Source organism: Melospiza georgiana, chromosome 17, assembly GCF_028018845.1.
Source record: "Melospiza georgiana isolate bMelGeo1 chromosome 17, bMelGeo1.pri, whole genome shotgun sequence".
In the NCBI taxonomy this organism is placed as follows: Eukaryota; Metazoa; Chordata; class Aves; order Passeriformes; family Passerellidae; genus Melospiza; species Melospiza georgiana.
The window spans coordinates 8328970-8348049 of NC_080446.1; the positions used below are offsets into that span (position 1 = coordinate 8328970).

At 43.9% G+C, this 19080-nt stretch overlaps 1 protein-coding gene across 2 annotated transcripts in view; it reads right to left on the bottom strand.

Moving 5' to 3' along the window:
- The window catches only part of EYA2 (EYA transcriptional coactivator and phosphatase 2), an 86652-nt gene that overhangs the window by 6467 nt on the left and 61105 nt on the right, over positions 1-19080 (bottom strand). The window contains exons 8-11 of one of the 2 annotated variants that reach the window (XM_058036140.1): positions 18819-18886; positions 18207-18290; positions 5842-5931; positions 533-591 (exon numbers count right to left, since the gene is read on the bottom strand). In XM_058036140.1, the coding sequence (XP_057892123.1) occupies positions 533-591; positions 5842-5931; positions 18207-18290; positions 18819-18886 (301 nt within the window). Of the gene's footprint in view, positions 1-532; positions 592-5841; positions 5932-18206; positions 18291-18758; positions 18887-19080 lie in introns of both variants that reach the window. The other variant, XM_058036139.1, reaches the window with a different exon arrangement.

Here is a 19080-nt window from a genome sequence, read left to right on the forward strand (position 1 = left end):
CTTTTGTTGCTCTGCAGGCAACACTTTGGGAAAAACTGATGGAATTGTACAGAAGTTTCTATGAACATGATGACCCAACTCACACAGGTAAGGGTAATGTTTGGTGCAATTTGGGTCAAAGTTTCAACAAGGATCTGGGATAGCAAAGTCCAACTCCTCTCTACTAAGCCCATTCACTACAGACTGGACAGTGGGAAACCTTTCAGTCTGGTTTTGAAGCATTTTGGTGAGAGCTGTGACAATTCTCTGGTTAAATCATATATGAACCTGGTGTGGTCTGACTGGAGCTCAACCTAATTTAGATATATTTTCCAGAATGGTCCAAATCTCAATATAATCAGGGCCTGAGAGAAGGCACAGACACAACAATGTGAGAGAGGGGATTCTGTACTTGTGTGTGCTCAATGAATGCAGACAGCATGGAGCCAGCAGGGGAGACAGTGCAGGTCTGAGAATCTCTGACCAGCCCCCTGCTACTTCCAAATGGCTGGGACTGCCTGTCCTGCAGCTTCCAGCTTGGGACACCCCATACCTTAGATCCTGACCATTATCATCTGATGAGACATCATCTATATGGATCTGGTCACAGTCCTAGGAGACAGATGAAAAAAAATACAATAGTGAGTAAATATTGTGGGAAAAAATCTGAAATAATGTAATGCAAGATTACTTTAATGTCAAGGAGATAAAATCTTACAATTTGCTAGTATTGTAAGTCTAGCCAATTAATTGTTAGCAACAAGTATCACATAGCACTTGCACAAAATATGAACAGACAGAGAGTGTGTGTGAGATCTGCTGTTATCTAAGGGCACAACAACTCTTGAATACCACAGGGAGTGGAACTCCTTATGCAGACAGAGATGGAGATGCTTGTGGTTTAGCCAGGAAAGCTGAGTTTCTTCTGCTCTGTACGCATGATAAGGCAGAGACTTGGCAGCCTTTCCCCACTGCTCTGGACAGGAGGTGTGTGCCCACATAATTACAGGGGAGAAGATCTGTCCCAGGGAGGTTTCCAGAGATGCCTGTCCTGCCTGTCCTCCTGGTGTTTTCCCAGTTTGCTCTGAGCTGCCTTTGATGTGCAGGGAAGCTGGGCTGAAACACTGAAGGCAACAAACAGCCTGAGCTGAGGAATAATGTGTGTCAGTAATGAGGAAATCTGTGCACAGGAAATTTAACCAGAATATACACTTGGAGCTCAGCCTGCATCAAGTATGTGCTCGAGATCTTATCTTCCAAAATCCCTCATTGTTCCAATGGGGGAGGCCCTGCCTCAAAAATGTGAGAAATGTTATTCCTCTGGTTTCTTTCCCAGTCTCACCATTAAGATTAGAAAGAAAAATTGGGGAAGTTCCCCCTGCACCTTAACTCTCCTTTCTCCATGAGCCTTAGAGGTGAGAGCAGAACAGAAAGCCTGCAAGCTGGTGAACAGTATATTTTATTTTGGTTGATTTTTCAACAGAGTTTAAAAGCTGTGGCAGCTGGTACCACAGAACTGTGAAGTCAGAACAACTGCAGCTAACCAAGGTGCAGTAAGTCTTCACCACTGCAGTGTTCTGTAAACCACAGAGTTTGTTTTACCTTCCTTACACAATGATGAGTTTGATGAATTACTTTAAACTAGCCCCTTTCAAAAAATGAAAAAAGAAATCCCCAAACAAGTAACCAAACTCTTTGTCAACAGTAAAACATGACAGATAGTTATTGTCCATATTAATGAGATTTTCTGCAGCATTTTAGATAATTCTCAAAAGGACACACAACTGCATCTTGTTCTCATCTCATCAGCCCTCTTATCACCCCATCCCTGGAGTATATATTGCTGTATATAACTGCAGCCCAGCAGCTGAACAGCAGATCCCAGCTGGCACCCCTCTCCTCCAGCCCCAGAGCTGCTGTGCACACGCTGGGTCAGCCCACTGCACCCCAGCAGCACCACTGCATGAAGTCAGGGGAAAGGCATTTGTGCAGGGATCTGCTTTTCTCGTTTGTGAATGGATTGTTCTGTACACTGCGGTGTGACAACAGTAGCTATCACATTTCTGGGTTAATAAAACACCCTGACACTGCCTGAGACGCTACCTCATAGCTGTGCCTCTCGTGTTACCCCAGCCACAGCCTGCACCTTCCTTCCAGCCCTGCTCAAGGCTGCTCCTGCATCCCTGCAGGCTGCCCTGGCATCCCAGTGAGAGGGGAAGCACCACACTGAGATACCCCAGCTGCTGAAAGGAGGAGGGTGCTGCAATGGCAGCAAGGAAACCTGGCCCAGGTTTCACATCTGCTGGTTCTTCAGCTGGCATCTCAGGTGGATGGTGTGTGACACACAGAGCCTGTACCTCACACAAGTGTGTGAGCCCTCAGCCAGCCCTTGCAGCTCTGGGCACCGAGCTGGTTTTACTCTTGGAATATCTCTGGGTGCTGCACAAGCTGCCTCCAGGTGGGAGCAGCCACACTTAGAGGAGCCTGAGCTGTTTCAAATGGCACTGCGGGCTTGGAGCAAGCCTCTGCTGCCTCCTTGTGAAATACAGAGCTCCTGAGAGCTGCTCCTGTTATCCCCCACATCCCCCTGAATATCTCATGCAGGTATAAAAACAACTTACAAAGGCCCACACAGTCTATTTGGGGGTCAGGGCTGTGCTAGAGAGTTTCAAACATCTCCTGGATTCACTGATCACTGGAGTTTGCATCCCTCATTAGGAGGGGTTAACACTCCCCAGAACACAAAACCTCCAGGGATGGCTCCCAAAGGCAGCAACCTGTAAACTCAGACTAATCCCCTTGTTTGTCAGCTCCTCATCCCCCTGTCAGTCCTCCTGCTCCTAATACCTGTTTTCCAGACAGCTGGACAATAATATCCACAGAGGGGCTGGGTGGAAGGTGCTGCTCTTTAGCCAGCACTGTGCTGTGAACAAAAGGCAGATGGGAAAAAAAGCACAACCCTGGGAAGCCCAGAGTTTGTATTTTAGCTTCATTGTGATCTTTAACACTGGGTAAGTTATTTTCTCCTCCGTTTCCCTAGAAAGGGGAGCAGAGAGGGAGAATATCTGCTGTCAGGTGAATATTTGCTAATATACTCTGCAGCATGATCTTTGTGCAAACACCTTGCAGGGCTCACACTTGCACACTGCAGGGATTTCACTTGCCTATAGGACTTGCTGACGGAGAATCCCTTTCTGTAAAAAGACTGAAAGTTTTCAGTAGGAGTCTCAGACTTCTGCAGTCACCCCCTGCCCTGGGGACTAGTGATGCCAAAACCACCCTGAGTTTTGGGGTGAATCAGCTGGATCCTGGCTGTACTGCTCTGCAGCACTGACAGAGGATGGATCTGAATAGCTCCACCTGAATGGAACTGCACAGCCAAAATGCACTCAGCTAATGCATCCAGGAAACAATTACCTGAATCCCCTCTGGGCAGATCCTAAGAAAAGATAAAGCCCTGGCTAACCAGAGTTTCAGAATATTTTTTTGTTGTTGTTTTTGGTTACATTCCAGTTCAGGCTCCTCCCTCACATTTTGAAGCCAGCTTTTTGCCAGGTGACATCACATCCTCACCAGACTAAGGAGGATCACACAAATTCCACCAAGGGCTGTGCAAACCTTGCTGTACCTACGGACAAATGTTTTGTCCTCATCAGGCACTTCCTGGGAATGCTTCAGGAGGGCTTTGCACCCTGGCAGCACCTTCTCCTCTGCACAGCACTGCAAACTGCAGCCAGCAGAACAAACCACTCCCCTATGCTAAGGCAAGGGAATTGATTTCCTTGTCCAGCCTGCCTCTCTGGAAAGGATGGGTGACATTTCTCCCCTCTTTCCCCTTGTTCCACTGTCAGTTCTGGGCCAGCCATGCTCTGGTTATTCCAGTCTGCTGGACCCCCCAGAATGGCTGAACCTGGATTTGTGCCAGAGAAGCATTTTTGTGTTTCAAAGAGAGAATTCCTGCTGTGGTTTCAGGTGGGAAACTCTCCCCCTGCTCTCTCACCTGTAGCACAAGAAAGGGTCAGAAATGGTTTCTGCCCTGAGCAGTTCCAGCTCATTTTGTGTGGTACAGACCTGCACTGCACCACATGATGGTGCTAATGTACATGGAAATGCTTGTGGGGCCACAACGGAATCTGTTCCTCTGCTGGGGTTTACAAATCCTTTTTTCATTTTTAAGGATGTCATTCACTGCATTTTTTAAGCCCAGTACTCAGTGATGTATGATCCTTAAATACCACTCTGTGAATACACAAAGGTGGCTTTTATTTATCATCCTAAATGAAGGAGTAGGGTGGGTAACTCTGGGTGACTCTGTTGCTGCAAATTCCTCCAAACTGACATGGCTTTTTTGGAAAGTAAAATTCTGTAAGGCACATTTACTTTTCTTTAATTCTCCATCATCCATCAATTTTTCATGGAAAAAGCTCAGCTAAAACCAAACCACCAGTGCCCAGAGCTGTTACTGAGTGACAAATGTACACAATTTGACAAAGGCCAGACAATTTGCTGCTTCATTTAAAATTTTAGGGCAATAAGTGAAAAAGGAGAAAACTTATTTTAAAACTTGCAAAAGTCTAAAAGGTAGAGGGGTTTTGTAGGGTCACAGTGCAGGACATGGAGCTTTGCTGCATCACAAATTGAGATCTGATGGGTGAAAGGTGATGGTTCTGTAGCAAATATTATCACTACTTAAATAATGCCCTGGGCTCCCAAAGAGGAGCTCTATATTTTTTATCCCTAAGAGAAAGATTTTACTTTGTACTTTCCGTGCCCTCATCACAAACTCCTTCTATGAAAAAAGTTGAAAGAGGAAAAATCTGTCAGTTCAGGTGCTTGTCTTTGAAAGGAAACAACAATTCCCAGCAAGTGTCACCTCAGGGCTGCAGGAGCCAGGGGCAGGAGAGGCTGTGCCTGCCCTGACAGAGGGGACCACGCTGCAACCCAGCACTGGAGGAACCACAAATTCCCACTCAACTCCTCGGGCACAGAAAAAGTTCTCTCCTTTCATCTGGCACAGAAACAAATTCTTCCTTTTTCAAGTGAAGGGGGAAAAAAAAAATAAATAAAACCACAGAAGTCTGCCCAGGGATGCCAGGTTTTGCTTCTCCAAATGCCTCCAAGCAGGGTTGTGATTCCAGGTGCCCAGAGCTCCATCCCCACCTCATCACCCTGTGCTGATCCGTTCAGCTGAGTGCTCTGGATGCAAATTCCAGCACATTTCCACCCCTGCTGCTCCTCAGCATCCTGCCAGCACCACCGTGCCTGCTTCTACCACACACTCTAAAGGATTTTTGCTTTGTATGAGAGGGAGTCAGGTCTATCCATGTCACCAGCAGGAAAAATTCTTCCTCTTGGTCTGTTACATTGAAACTCCCACAGTTTCATCCTGCACATTCCTGATCCTGAGCAGAACCTCTTGCTCTGTCTGTGCAAAATCTTCCTGAAAACAGAGCAACGTTTTCAAAACCTCTGCTTTGGCCCACAGCAAATTGCTGCCTGCCCCCATAGGATCTATGCCAATTTAGCTGAATAAAATTATTAAACAGCAAATTTCAGGAGAAGCAGCAGCAATATCCTCATTATTACATTTAGTAATAACTTAATAAACCTGCAAATTATTAAATTTAGTAAATTTAAGAATTTAATAAACCTGCAAAAAGTCATCATTGTTAACTGACTATTTAGAAAAAAAGAAATCCTGAACAGAATGGAAGTGTCAAAGTGATGCTTCCAGTAAGCCAACTAAGGTCCACCTCTCTGGGGTCAAAAATAAAAAGTTTCTTGGCCAAACCCCCCCAAGTTTGTAGACCACATGCACATGATCACAGAGAAAGATGTTAAATAAAATAAACAGCCACATACCTCCAGGTCATTGAAGAACAGATGTGTATCTGCAAGGTTGAAGATCATTTCTTCCATCATGAGACCTATCCTCACAGAGGTTGTGGTGTCCTGTCAGGGGAAAATCAGGTTTTTTCCATTCACTTTGATTTTCTTTTTTGGGGATAGATGTGGGGGTGGGAGATCTTAGACCAAACCCAGGATCTACAAATTCCTATTTCTTAAGATACATTTATTAAAGCAATTTTACTTCCCAAGTGTATTTTAATATTAACATGATTTTCCCATCCTTTCTTTTGCTCTCCTAGATAAACAAATTCTGTTCTTTGAAGGATGTCTGTGACTCGCCCTGACCACTGAGAGCCCACACACTTCAGATGATACAAAGCTCCTTTAAACACCTGAAACTATGCAAGAATTGCTTCAGTAGGTTAGGCAAAAAATTGATTTCCAGTAGCATCATTAGTGACTGGTTTGGGGGTATTACCCAGCAGCACAACATGCAGAGGGTGATTCTTTCCTGATTTGGCCTTCAAACCAACAATTCCATCCCCACTGAAGCTGCCTACTTATTTACCAGCCTCAGCAGGGTTAAAACAGCTCCATCCTAAATAACACAGTAAAATCCTTGTCCAATACAACTACTGCTGCTCAGGGCAGCAGGCTTGCAGAGCCTCAACGGCAGCAACACCAAATAACAGCATTGCTTAAGAAAACCAAATAACATAAAATTTACAAAAAAAGAAAAGAATACAAGACACAGCACAAATTCAGGACAGGTTCATCTGTCACTGCAGCTGGTGCTGGGAATGGCAATGCTCCCAATGCCCCTGACGGTGTTCCCAAACACCTGTGGGTCTGATTCAGCCTCTCCCAGGATCCCAAACTCCTCCTGGAAGGGAAGGACAAGGTGCAGAAGCTCTGTCTGCCTGTGGCATTTTTAAACCACAGAATGTGAAGATGCACGTGCTGGCAGCTCTGAAATATCTCCTGCACCTGCACAAGGACATGTGAACTTTCTCACACCCAGTGACAAAACCTTTAGAGAATTCCCCTGGAGAAGGATGGTGATACCTGCAGTTCTACTTAAGTGAGTTTGGTTAATTCACCCTAGAAAATCAATGTTTTTCCCAGCTGAGGCAGCACCGAGCCTGGGCAAGGGCTGTCACTTCACTGCCCCACCAAGCAGCCAACCACCCCTCCTGCCTGCAGACAACCAGCCTTGCTCCTAAATCCACAGCAAGAGCACAGGAACATATTGATGCAAACAGTTACCAGCAGTGTATTTTCTCATTTATCAAATAGCTCAAAAACAGAAGCAAAATAATCTGTATTTAATTTGATAAACAGTCACAGCACAAAAGCATTGTGCCTGTTCAAACTGAACAGCAGCAGACAACTTGGAAAAAGCCCACATTCCCACAACAGAATTTTCTTTTTGTTGTTAATTCATCTTCAGTAGGTCAGGGATCTCATTTTGATGTGTAAATCTGCCTTGCTTTAGCATGGTGTGTGACTTCAGCACACGGAGGAAACCCACCCAGTCAAACAGAGCCTCTGCTCTAATTCTCTGCAGATTTCTGTGGCTCCTGCTGTTGCATGACAGCACAGCAATGAGGAGCTCTGACAGGGAGCAGAGTGCAGGGAGGGTGAGCACATTTCCATCAACCTTTGTGGCAGACGCTGCTGACACGGGTGGTGCACTACACACCAAGCTAATTACTGCACATTCCTGGTGAAGTTCTCTTTAATTAGAGCAGAATGGCTGTGGCTGCAGCCATGTGTGACTCACCAGCCCTGTGCCCATTACAGAGAACTCTGTCACTCACATTTAAACGTTCTTGTTGCTGCCCCACAAACAAGGGCACAAAGTAAAAACTCCAACAGGCCTGCCTTGAACATGCCTCTCATTTTCAGCCCCAAACCTGCTCCCCTGATGAGGCACAGGGACACAGACATAACCAGGGCATTTCACTGTGGCCCCATAGGAGCAGCACTGAATCAAATTTTACTGCCCAGGTGTAGTTACACGGGGGAACTGTTTTGAAGAAAATATGCTGCTAGGAAGAAATTATTTTGTAAAATGGTTTTTAATGAAGCAATTTATTTTTATACATTTCAAGGATCATTAGCTTTTAAAACTCTTTCAGGAAATCTCATTGGTTGCTATCTGTCATTTATCCTCTAAGTTTCATTTTGGCTTTATTGGTATTAATCACTAATGGGGAGTAGGAAACATTTCCACAGTGTATGAAGTTACCTTCTCTTTAACTAAACAATATGGAAACCAAACTGTAGATGAGAGGGGGGGTGGGGGAAAAAAAGAAATCTTTCTCTTGAGATACAGAACATGATGGAATGAAAACAAAACAGAAAAATGCACTTTACCACCCAGAGGGGAAGTCATTTGGGGAAATGATTTGGCACCACTGCCTCCACAGTGTGGACATTTCCTCCACAGCAAGGCACAATTCCAAGTCCTAAAGAGGCTGATAAAGTTGTAAGGCCAAGCAGCACTCCCAGAGTGACAGAGGTGTCCAGAGGCACCAGGCCAGGGTTCCTCCTGCAGTTATTTATGTGCAGTGCTGTAGCATCCAGAAGCACCAGTCCCAGAGATTGTGCCCACCCTGAGAAAAGACACAGCTCCTACAGCTGTCAGTTCAAGGAGGAATAAACAGGAATATCAGGCTGCACCAAAATGAGATTGGCATATCCAAATTCTCTGTACAGTGTGTAAATAATCAGAAAGAGGATTGTGGAATTTGTGTGAAGATGCTGATGGAGGAGTGCTCTTCCTGGGCACAGAAGCCCTGTGCCACCACAGGACATCTCTGTGCTGCCAGTGGTGCCCATGCAGGAGCAGTGTGGGTTCAGCAGAGCAATGGGAAGTTCCCAGGGATCCCTGCTAACATCCTGCTGTAGGAAAAGTGTGCCCAGGAGCCCTGGGGCCGAGTTCCTCACTAACACCTCCAGCCAAGGCCTCCTGATGCATGGGAAGCCCAAGGACCACGGACAGCTTGAAATCAAATCTCCTCCAGGAACCACTTTTTGCAGTGAAAACAGATTAATCTAAAAACTCAGTCCTCAGTGCTTGTTTAGTAACTTTAGAAGAGCGAGGTCCTCCCTGTGCTAATCTCAGAGTCATGCTCTCACAAACAAGGACAGTGAGAGGCAGGGGTGCAAAACAGGCAATAAACTCCTTTTGTAAATAAAACTTACAGCAGCACAGAGTATCCCCACATGCCTCATCTCTGCCATGCTCCATTGGTGGAGTTTCCTTTGGGGTCAGAATGTAACAGCCCCACAAATTACTTTTAGTGCAAACCCCTGGTGCTCAGACCCAGCATTCCTGATCCTCCCATGGAAACCTGGGGGAGACAAGCATCAGGAGGGAAGGGATCATTCTGGATTATTCATTCCTTCTCAACACACCCTCCACTCCCACTTCCAAAGACCAGAGTCACAGTTCCAGAGCTGCCCATTTCTCCTCAGGGCACACCTTGAGAAAACCCAGAGGTAGAAAAGCCCCCAGTCCCTACTGCTGCTTCGTAAACAACAAGGGATCAAAACATACAAAGAGTAAGTCCTTTTTCAACATTTTGCTCAGATATGTTTTCTCTAAAGAGCATCCTTGGACTTGTCCCTGCTGTTTCTGATGGGCTGCTGCCACTGCTGGCAATGGCCACCCCTTGTAAGTGAGATAATTTCCACTCCCAGTGAGGCACTGCCAGCTCCACATCCTCCACATCCACTTGCTTTGGGGAACTTTGCTGCCTGTTCAGCACATATTCCTACTCGAGGAAAACATGGGCAGCAGCAGCCTGTGTGTTGTAAAGGAAGACTAAAACACCCATTCAGCAAGGAGCTCATTTTCTTTCATATCCCAGTGGCACAAGCTCACACATTTGTTGCCAGCGTTGCTCTTAGTTTGGCCACTTGCATGCACTATTTCTAACTCTTGAAGTAGTTCTCTACATTTGAAATGAATTATGTTTTAAATATTACAATTTGAATTCAGTTATGTCCTCCAAGCTACTAATACCTCACCTAAAATTAATTTCTGTTTCAGTTTTCATTTTTAACCTTTGTTTCAAGTAATAATATGACAGAAGATTGCTAAAAGGACCTTGCTGAACAGCCTTCAGTTTGTCTTGAAGACAATTTCCATGAAAACTGGAGTTGAGCAAGCAAATATTTCCCTATGACAGCAGTGGGAAGGCAGATCTGCTCACACCACACCAAACTCCCACTACTCTGTATTTATCAGAGCAAAGGGAATGCAGAATGGGCATGCACACCCAAATCAGCTTTAAGTGCTGCCAGGATGTTGCAGTGTGCACTGTGGTGGTCCCCAGAGCCCCTCCAGGAGCCCACACTGCCAGAGGTGCTGACTCTACCTCCACAGCAGCCCTGGGGCATTGAATTACACTCAAACTGCACCTCCAGCATCCTCCCAAAGGGCTCTGCATTAAAATCACCCTTGGACATTGAGTTACACACAAACTGCACCCCCAGCACCCTCCCAAAGGGCTATGCATTAAAACCACCTTTAAATTACACAAACTGCACCCCCAGCACCATTCCAAAGGCTCTGCATTAAAATCACCTTTAAATTACACAAACTGCACCCCCAGCATCCTCCCAAAGGGCTCTGCATTAAAACTACCCTTGAATTACACAAACTGCACCTCCAGCATCCTCCCAAAGGGCTCTGCATTAAAACCACCCTTGAATTACACAAACTGCACCCCCAGCACCCTCCCAAAGGGCTCTGCATTAAAACTACCCTTGAATTACACACATTGCACCCCCAGCACCATCCCAAAGGCTCTGCATTAAAACCACCTTCCCCCAGATCTCCTGGAACACTGATTTTTCACGCACTGCTTCTCCCTGCCCTAGAGTATGCCCTAAAAGCCCTGCATTTGTTAGCACCTGCAGCTGGTCCAGGCTGCATGCCCACAGCCATGGAGGGAAGAGGGGAGCAGAAAGCAGGTTTGTCTCTGGCAATCTCTCAGTGCAGGTCTCTCCAGCCCTGGCTCCACAGCCCTCTCCAGGCTCTGCCTTGCAGGTTCCCTGTTCAGACTTGCAGGCCATTAGCACAGGGGCAGAGCTGGCTCCTCTGACACTGATAACAAATCTGCTTCTTGTCTGACTCTGCTCTCCTCGGCAGCGTGACAATTACCTCGACATTGGGATTGTCAGCACAAAGTCATCCTGAGCCTGGATCCTGCATTCAGACACCATCACTCCCTCAAAAACCCCACCAAAATAAAGCCCCGGCATTTAAAACTAATCAGTCCTTTTAAATCCCTGCCAAATACCTATTTATGCCGTGAGCAAATAATTACTTTTCTACAAGGAAGAAAGTATTAATTAAGAGTGTTCAGCAGACTCCTATTCTATGGGGTTTATCTGCCACAGGTGTCAGCCAGAGGTGAGAGACGGATTAGGATACAATCAAGGGCCTTCCAAGTTAAATCTCCTCCTTGTGGTTATCTGTTAATAACAAAGTTGTCACCAAAAGAAAGAATTTAATAGTTTTAATTGAGTTTAATTACTTGGAAACGCCTGGAAAATGGACCAGCTTGGTTGGTAGCATAAAAAAAATAATAATAAAAAAAATTCAAAGATAGAAATACCAGGGCCACATGTTTGAACAAAAAAAGTCTGTGAGAATAATCATCCTTTCATTGTAACATTTTATACCTTGATCAAAATTTGAGACATGAACAAGACTTTCCCAGAATAATGGGAAATTAACCATGTGCATGAGTTCTAGTTCAAGTAAATTCATGTCTTTTTCAGGAAAAAAACCACATTTCACTCTTTTACTAACTACACCTAAGTAGCTCAGCTTGCAATTTTATCTCTTTAATAACACAGGCTACAGCAGACTGAGCCTCTCAGAGCTTTCCCAGTGAGAGTATTTGTGAGAAAAGTTGTTTAAAGTAAGGAAAGTAGTTGAGGACCCAAAAGCCATTTTCAGAAGTGATTTACTTAAGGGACTCCACTTCAGGCTTTTTTGAAAAGGACCATCCCTTTTCAAACAGAACCTCTCAGTTTTTCAGGGTCCAAACTTTTCCCCACCAAAATAAAGACATTGTTTATGAAAGCATTGATACATCCAGGTTTATTGGACAACTTACTGAATTTAAATGATTAGTGTCATAAGACAGCACAGTGTGACCTTGTGGGAACGCCACGATGGAGAGCAAATGTAGCTGAATCCCTTTTCTTCAGATACCTTTTCATATTCACCCTTCCTGTGATTTTAGGGGCACTTCTAAATGTTCTTACTGTCTACTGAACAACTCCTTTTACTGTCATGTCTCTTCACATATGGTTGGAAATTATTCCAATAACCAAATGGGCACACAGGTCATTAAATCTCACATTTAGGGTCACACAGAGGGTGGAAAGTCTCTCCTCCCTGTGGAAATGAACTATGCTTGGGGATAGGCAGCAAGGACCACACTAATTTATCCAGGGTCTGAACCCATCAAGCCTGAAGTGGATTCCAGTCCTGTGGGAATATGTTCTTAAATAAAGGTTAAAAGCTGGGCCATGATGCTTGAGGATAAATGGGAATTATTTTTATTTAGTAATACAAAAGGTTCATGACCAAAAAGCTACAAATAATTTCTTTTTACTCTATGTGGCATGCATTTCAGAAAAGGGAGTGGAATTTAAACCAAATTAATCTTCATTTCCTTCCCCTCAGCACAGGAAAGTCACTGTATTTCTGTATGAAAGCCCTTGATAGCCCTGTGAAAAACACAAAACTTCTGGAAAGCTTGGTGGAAACACACCATGGAGTGTAACCCTCAGCACAATGACATATTCTGCACATGCAGCTTCCTAAAAAAAGCCCTGTCCCCTTGGTTTTTCAAACTTTTCCCCCTTAAAAATTCAGTCCCAATACAACCAAAGCAGGTTCCCTTTCCCTGAGCTTGCTTAATAACCCAGCATTGTTTCTGCTATTTATTTTATGTCAAAAATAATCCTTTAACAGCCCCAAATGCCACGTGTGCAGCTTGCCCAGAGACCCTCCTGCTGCCCTAAGCTCCAGGACAAGGGGTTACATCCCCAGGAGCTCAGAGCATCTCTGTGCCCACCTCCAACCTGCTGGGATCTGCTTTTGCTGCTCCTCACCCCGATGACAAACGCAGATGTCTGCTCCCAAAACACACGTTTGAAACAATCAAATGGCTGGAGTTATTTACTCCCTCCTCTCCAATAATGAGCTAAATAATTGATATAGCAGCATGTCTAAAGTAACAGACTTCTTTATTACCTGCAGTGATTGAATGGTTCTTTAATTTAACTTAAAAAGGCATTAAACACAAGGTTTAGCCTCCAGTGGGTAAAAAAATCTCCGACTTCCTCAGAAAATCCTTTCCAAATTGTATTCATCTTGACTTAATCCATGATCTACTGAGTGAATTAGGCTCTATTTGTTTTGAAAATCTATTTTATGGAGTTCCAAGGGCTGTGTTTTCCTTAGGAAGGGCTTATTCTGCCTTTCTGCCCAGGATGCCTGCTAGCAGCCCTCAGCAGAGGCCTCTGCAGGTTCTCAACGTCCCAAGGTGCCCCACACATATGACTAACAAAATGTAAATAAACACAGCTGAGCCAGGAAGAAATTGGAAGGTTTTCTCATTAAAGAAATAAAATAAACAGATGTCCTTAAGCACTTTGGCTCATGTTTGTCAAAGGAATGGAAAACTCTCAGATGTTTGAGCAGCAGTCATGATATAAGGCCACATCTCAAGCGAGAGGAGGGGAAAAAAGCAATGCCCTGGCACTCAGAATTAACTAATAGTTCTCAGGGGAGGCCCCTTTTGATTTGAACCTTAGCAACTTCTACAAATAGTTTTTAACAGCCGAGCAATAAAATGGGGTTTTATTCCTTCTCAGTTTGTAAAGTAGTAAAGGACAGGCTGGGCCATTAGGAGCATGAATCACCAGCAGATTTGATTAAATCCCCATGGTGTTTCAATCAGGTCCTGCCTTTAGGGTCCTGGGAGAGAACAAAGCAGGGAAAAGCACAAGCTACTTGAAACAGTGAAGCCAGGGAAGCAGGAAAAAAAAGAAATTAAAAAAATCTAACCTAGGGTTTTACAAGGATCTCGAGTAGAGCCAAGGAGGAACTTTTCAATGACTTTTTTTTTTTTTTAATTGGAAATTATAATTCATTCAAAGGAAAGCTTTTCATAAGAACATGTAACAGCCAGTGAAACTTTTGAGGAATAAGGTTTTTTAGATCCACAACATCATTTCTGGTGAGAACAAGACAGTCCAGTTCACAGCCAGCACACAGCAGCTATAACATTTGTTCCAATGCTAGAAAATCGTATTTGTGTCCTGTCCTCAACTGGGCCAAGCAGAAACTTTTGCTGCTCTCTCCAAAAGGCCCTGCTATGATTGGTGGAGCCTCTCCTGGGTGACTGCAAGTCTCTCATCAGAGAGCCAAGCCCATGTTTGCACAGGCTGGAAAGCTGAGGGCATCTCCTGTCTGCTCAGGGCTTGAGTAAACCTCATGCTGCCACTTCTGAAACACAAAAGCATTAAAAAAACGTGGCTGTCCCAGAAAACCTGCTTCAAACAAGCACCTCTGGGGCTCTCTGCAAGCCCTCACTGAGTGCACAGAGGCTGCTCCACATAAAGCAAGCACACAGGGCAGAGTCACACCGCGGAGCCGCATCCCTTCCACTGAAGCTTAACCCACACCCAGAGCTTTGCATGATTTTAAACCTGGACATAATGTGCTTTACACATTTGCAGTGTGTTTATTTCTTAGTTTGAGCTAATTCCAAATGCTGAACAATCTCAGAAATTACATGGCTCTTGCATGGAATTTTATAGATCTGAACTCCCAGGTATCAGCAGCACTGTCAAAGTGCTGATAAAGATCCAACACAATTCAAGAACTTAGACTGTCTTATGTGTTCAAATCTCTAAGCCAGGATTAAAATAAAATCCTTGTCATTTGATTAAAGGATTTTGGAGTATCTTGCATATAAAAATTAATTTTAACTCCAGTTTTTACTTTAATCACAAGTTAATTGGACACTTCAATCCCAAGAAGTGGGGATGCAACACAGAACAAGAATACACATTCTTGTAACAATACAAAATACTAAGAAAAGGTACTGGCTTCACAGAGCTCCCTCAAATTAGGGAAAACAACACTCCCACTGCTCCCTTTTTTTCTTGATACCAGTTCTTCGAAAAGCATGAGAATGAAACCACAGTATAACACTTGAACAAAAACTTCTGCATCTCTTTCAGTCTCAGAAATTTTAAGGCTTAGACAGCACAGGTTATGGAACAAGCTTGCAAGTATCCCAGCTGGGGAAAGAGGAATAGAGTCATGATTATTTTTGGCACAGGACCGCAAGCAGTCTCCTCATATTGTTTCTGAATTACTACCACCAAACGAGTCAGTCTGTGTCAAACAAGCCCCCTGACTTTTACCCAACTCCTGTGAAAGCCCAGCAGCACTGTTATGGATTTTGAGCCATTTCCCCCCACTATATTCAGTCAATGATCTGGGGACAAACCTTTGCTGACCTGGCCAAGCCTGCAGCCATCTCCTGTGGAGCAGGAGCTCCATCACACACACCAAAGGATTAAAAATGCTCCATGGACACCACAAAAAGCCACAAGGGTCTCCATCTGCTGAGGTCTGTAGGGACATGGTAAATATTCTGTACCCATTCAGTGATCAGAAAGCTGCAGAACAGGTTTTATAAACCCTCCTGCACATAATACCCAGGGTTACCTGCCTCTGCAACTTCTGGGGAGTTGCCTTTTCTTGTCACCCTATGGCAAAGAAATTAAGACCAAATTTCTGATGACTCTGCAATCCATGGGCTACAGGAAAGGGTTTGGGGAGAGAGGACAAAAAGGAGCAGCCTAGGCTGGGCTATTTGTTCATGCTTCAACTTTTAGTAAATTTTAGGTTTTAACTGCTATGGGTGCTGTCGGTAAAGTATTTTCTAAACACCTGAGAGCAACTTGCAGTGCCCTGAGGGGGGCATATGTATGTTGAGAGCCACAGAGAAAACAAAGAGAATTTTCCCATGAAGTCAGGTCAGAAAATATGCATTGAAGCATTAACCATTAATAACAAGACTTTTTGTGAGTTCTTTCCCCTCTTTTTTCCTTTTGTTTTTTTTTCCTCATTTTTTGGACAGCTGCCTGTTGCTGCCATCACCAATGAAGGGACAACAGACACAACCATTTGTGATTAAGTAGCTAAAGAACACAGGAATTTAGACCCAAATCTCTGAAGCTGTGGTTGGTGTTCCTGCTCCCATCTTTCAAGAAAAATCACCCCAGAAAGAGATGTTATTCTTCAGCTTGAACTACTTTACAGACTAATTCTTTGAGCACCTGCAGCTCCACCAATGCAACGGACAGGATAATAGTGGGAGATAAATGTTGGCCAGAGGATGGTCAGGATCACATAAACTCACAGACAGAGTGAACCAAGATCTCCATGTAAGAGATTTAATTATAAGCACATGCATGTCTAATTACAGGCATGTGAATTCTTTTATGGAGAATTTTGGGTTTGATACTTAATTTACTTGGAGATTAACACTTCCTACACTACTGAAGTAAGAGATTCTGAAACTCTTAACCTCTGGCTGCTTCACTTGTACTTGATAGTTTCGAATTGTGCTACTATTTAACAGTTCCCAGGACAACCTGTCTGAATGTGCTGTATTTCCCTCTTGGTTTAAGGTCTGTTCCAAAGCCCACCAGACCCTCTGGTTGTCTTTGGATCAAGCCACTGGCCTATAATAGTTTTATAAGTATTATAAACCATTTCCCTTACAGGAGAGTCCTGAGGAATTAAATACTGATGAAACAAATGAAGAACTGCAAAGCAAAGAGTCCTTCTAGAGAAGCTTCTCAAGGAACCCATCATAACTCAACAGACAAGGTGATTGATTCTTCCAAAACAATTATCTAAATATATAATTCTCTAAATTAGAATAAATGAAACAGCCAACAGAAGCCCCCACACAGCAGATTCCAACTCTACACCCCTAAATGTGCAGGTGAAGGCATCTGCTTCAGGGGTGCTGTGCTAGGACAAAGCCAGCCCATTAAGGGAATTCTCCCCATGAATTCAGCAGCCCCTGCCCAAGGCTGAGCTCAACCACAGAGCAGATCTGCACACCCTGAGTTTGTTTCCTGATCCTGCCTAATTCCTTCTGCTGTTTGTAGGCAGTAGGTCTGAGCCTGCACGTGCACACCTCGTTCATTATGTTCTCTGGGAAAAGTCACCACTTCAATTACCTTGTACAGCATGGCTCTGGATAAATCCCTGCCTGGAAACACGTGCTTGGTTTTCAGAGGGTGCTGCTAGAAGTGTTAGCAGCATTCCAAGTGCTGCAGTAGACTTCCACACCACAAACACCATTTTATATCCTTTACAACTGTGCACATCTAACAGTGAACAATAAATCTATCTTACTAATTACACCTTCAGCTTGTTATAACCATCATAAAAAAGTACAGCTGGTAAAGCCATGAAATGATGTCAAATCATATTTCTGCTTTCTGGAGAGAAGCTGGGTTATTTTCCAGTCTCCTGATGAAGCTGAGTGCTCAAAGCCATGTGTGGAAACAGCTGCCAACTATGTCATCCACCTTTAATTAGGTAATGATATTGTCTTTTTTCCTACCCATTTAAAAGTGCTTGACATTCTGTAATTCAAAGTGACTTAGGCGTTTATCATAAAAAGCTGCCTTAGGAAGAAATTGAAGCACATGGTACTAAATCTGAACCAGTGTTTTCTCCTTAGCAGCCAAGTTCAGGCTGCTCAGCCACAGTTCTCTCAAAAAATGGAATTGCCTGTGTTTCAAAGAGAGTATCTAAAGTATGGTCAGCTAAACATGTTTCTGAAGCCCCCTTAGAAATGTGAGCTTCAGCAGCAATGTGGGAAGCACAGCCAGTTCCTCACAGCAGCCCAGACAGAGGAACACAAAATCTCTCTTAAAAAATTGTCTGAGATATGTAAGAAAACACTGGTCTAACAAAAGAAGTGTTAGGTTATTCAGGCTGGAGTTAATGGAGCCTGGCTGCTGGATGCTCTCCCTTGCAGATGACAGACACTGGAAGAACATCCCAGCAGTGGCAGCTGAACAACACAAACTTTGGAAAAACAAGGGGGCTACTTGCAACATGAAAGGGAGGTAAATTAAATTTTCACATGTTTGGAGGAAATACCACAGGACACGTTTATACAAATATGTCTGAATAAACCAGGCAGCATCTGTTTGTAAAGCTGGCTCATTAGCTGCCCCCACAGTTCCCGACGCAATTTGGCTGGACAAGCAGTAATGCTAAAAAAATTAAATTTTACCTTCCCATATCTGGATGCAAAGGTTCCCGTGAGTAAGGAGTGAAAAATAATTATCGTCTCATCCAAATCCCACACAAACACACGCTGTGATGACAGATGGGGTGGAAAAAAGAAATATAGTTACATATTAGGCAACTGCAAGAACAGGTTCAGTCAGGAAATATGTCCTGTTGGACTAGAGATTTTTAAGATCTCAAGCCATTTGGAGCACTGACTGGATGTTTTGTGAAAGCAGGCAAAATGAAACACCAGGAATTTTGGAACTGCCATCCCAAGAGCCTGCTCTCCTAACAACCACAGAAATCCCCTGTTGCCTATCAAGTCAGGGGAACAAAACATCAGACTTACAAAAAGCTCAAAGGGAAAAAAAAAGGTATGTATGAAGAATAGTTTGAGATGTTGATAACAGAGAAATTGAGCAATTGTTTTGACTACTCGTGCCTGCAGGTTCCAGTTGTATTACTAATTCTGCTCTGTCTCTAAGATTTGCTAACAGAGGCAACTGTTCATCCTTTCTGGATGTACCAAAGGAATATAAATTGAAGTTATTACCTCAATCTCACTGTCAGCAGTAGGGGAAGGATCGTTGCTTCTTTTTGACCGGGCTCGTACCTTGCCATCCGACCCTCTGTGATGTCTGTCTGTCTCTACATCCTTTGCTGGTGTTGTTGAATATTCCCCTATTAGGAGAAAGAAATTCCATTGTAAACCTAAATTTTGTCACTGTAATTAGAGCATGAAACTTTTAATGGAAAAGCAGCAGAAGCACTGTGAAAACACCATGAGAAAATCTCACTCTTTTCACACCAACAGCTAACAGTGTAAGAGAAGAAAGTTTTAATTCCTACGATTTGTTAAAACAATTTCAAGAATC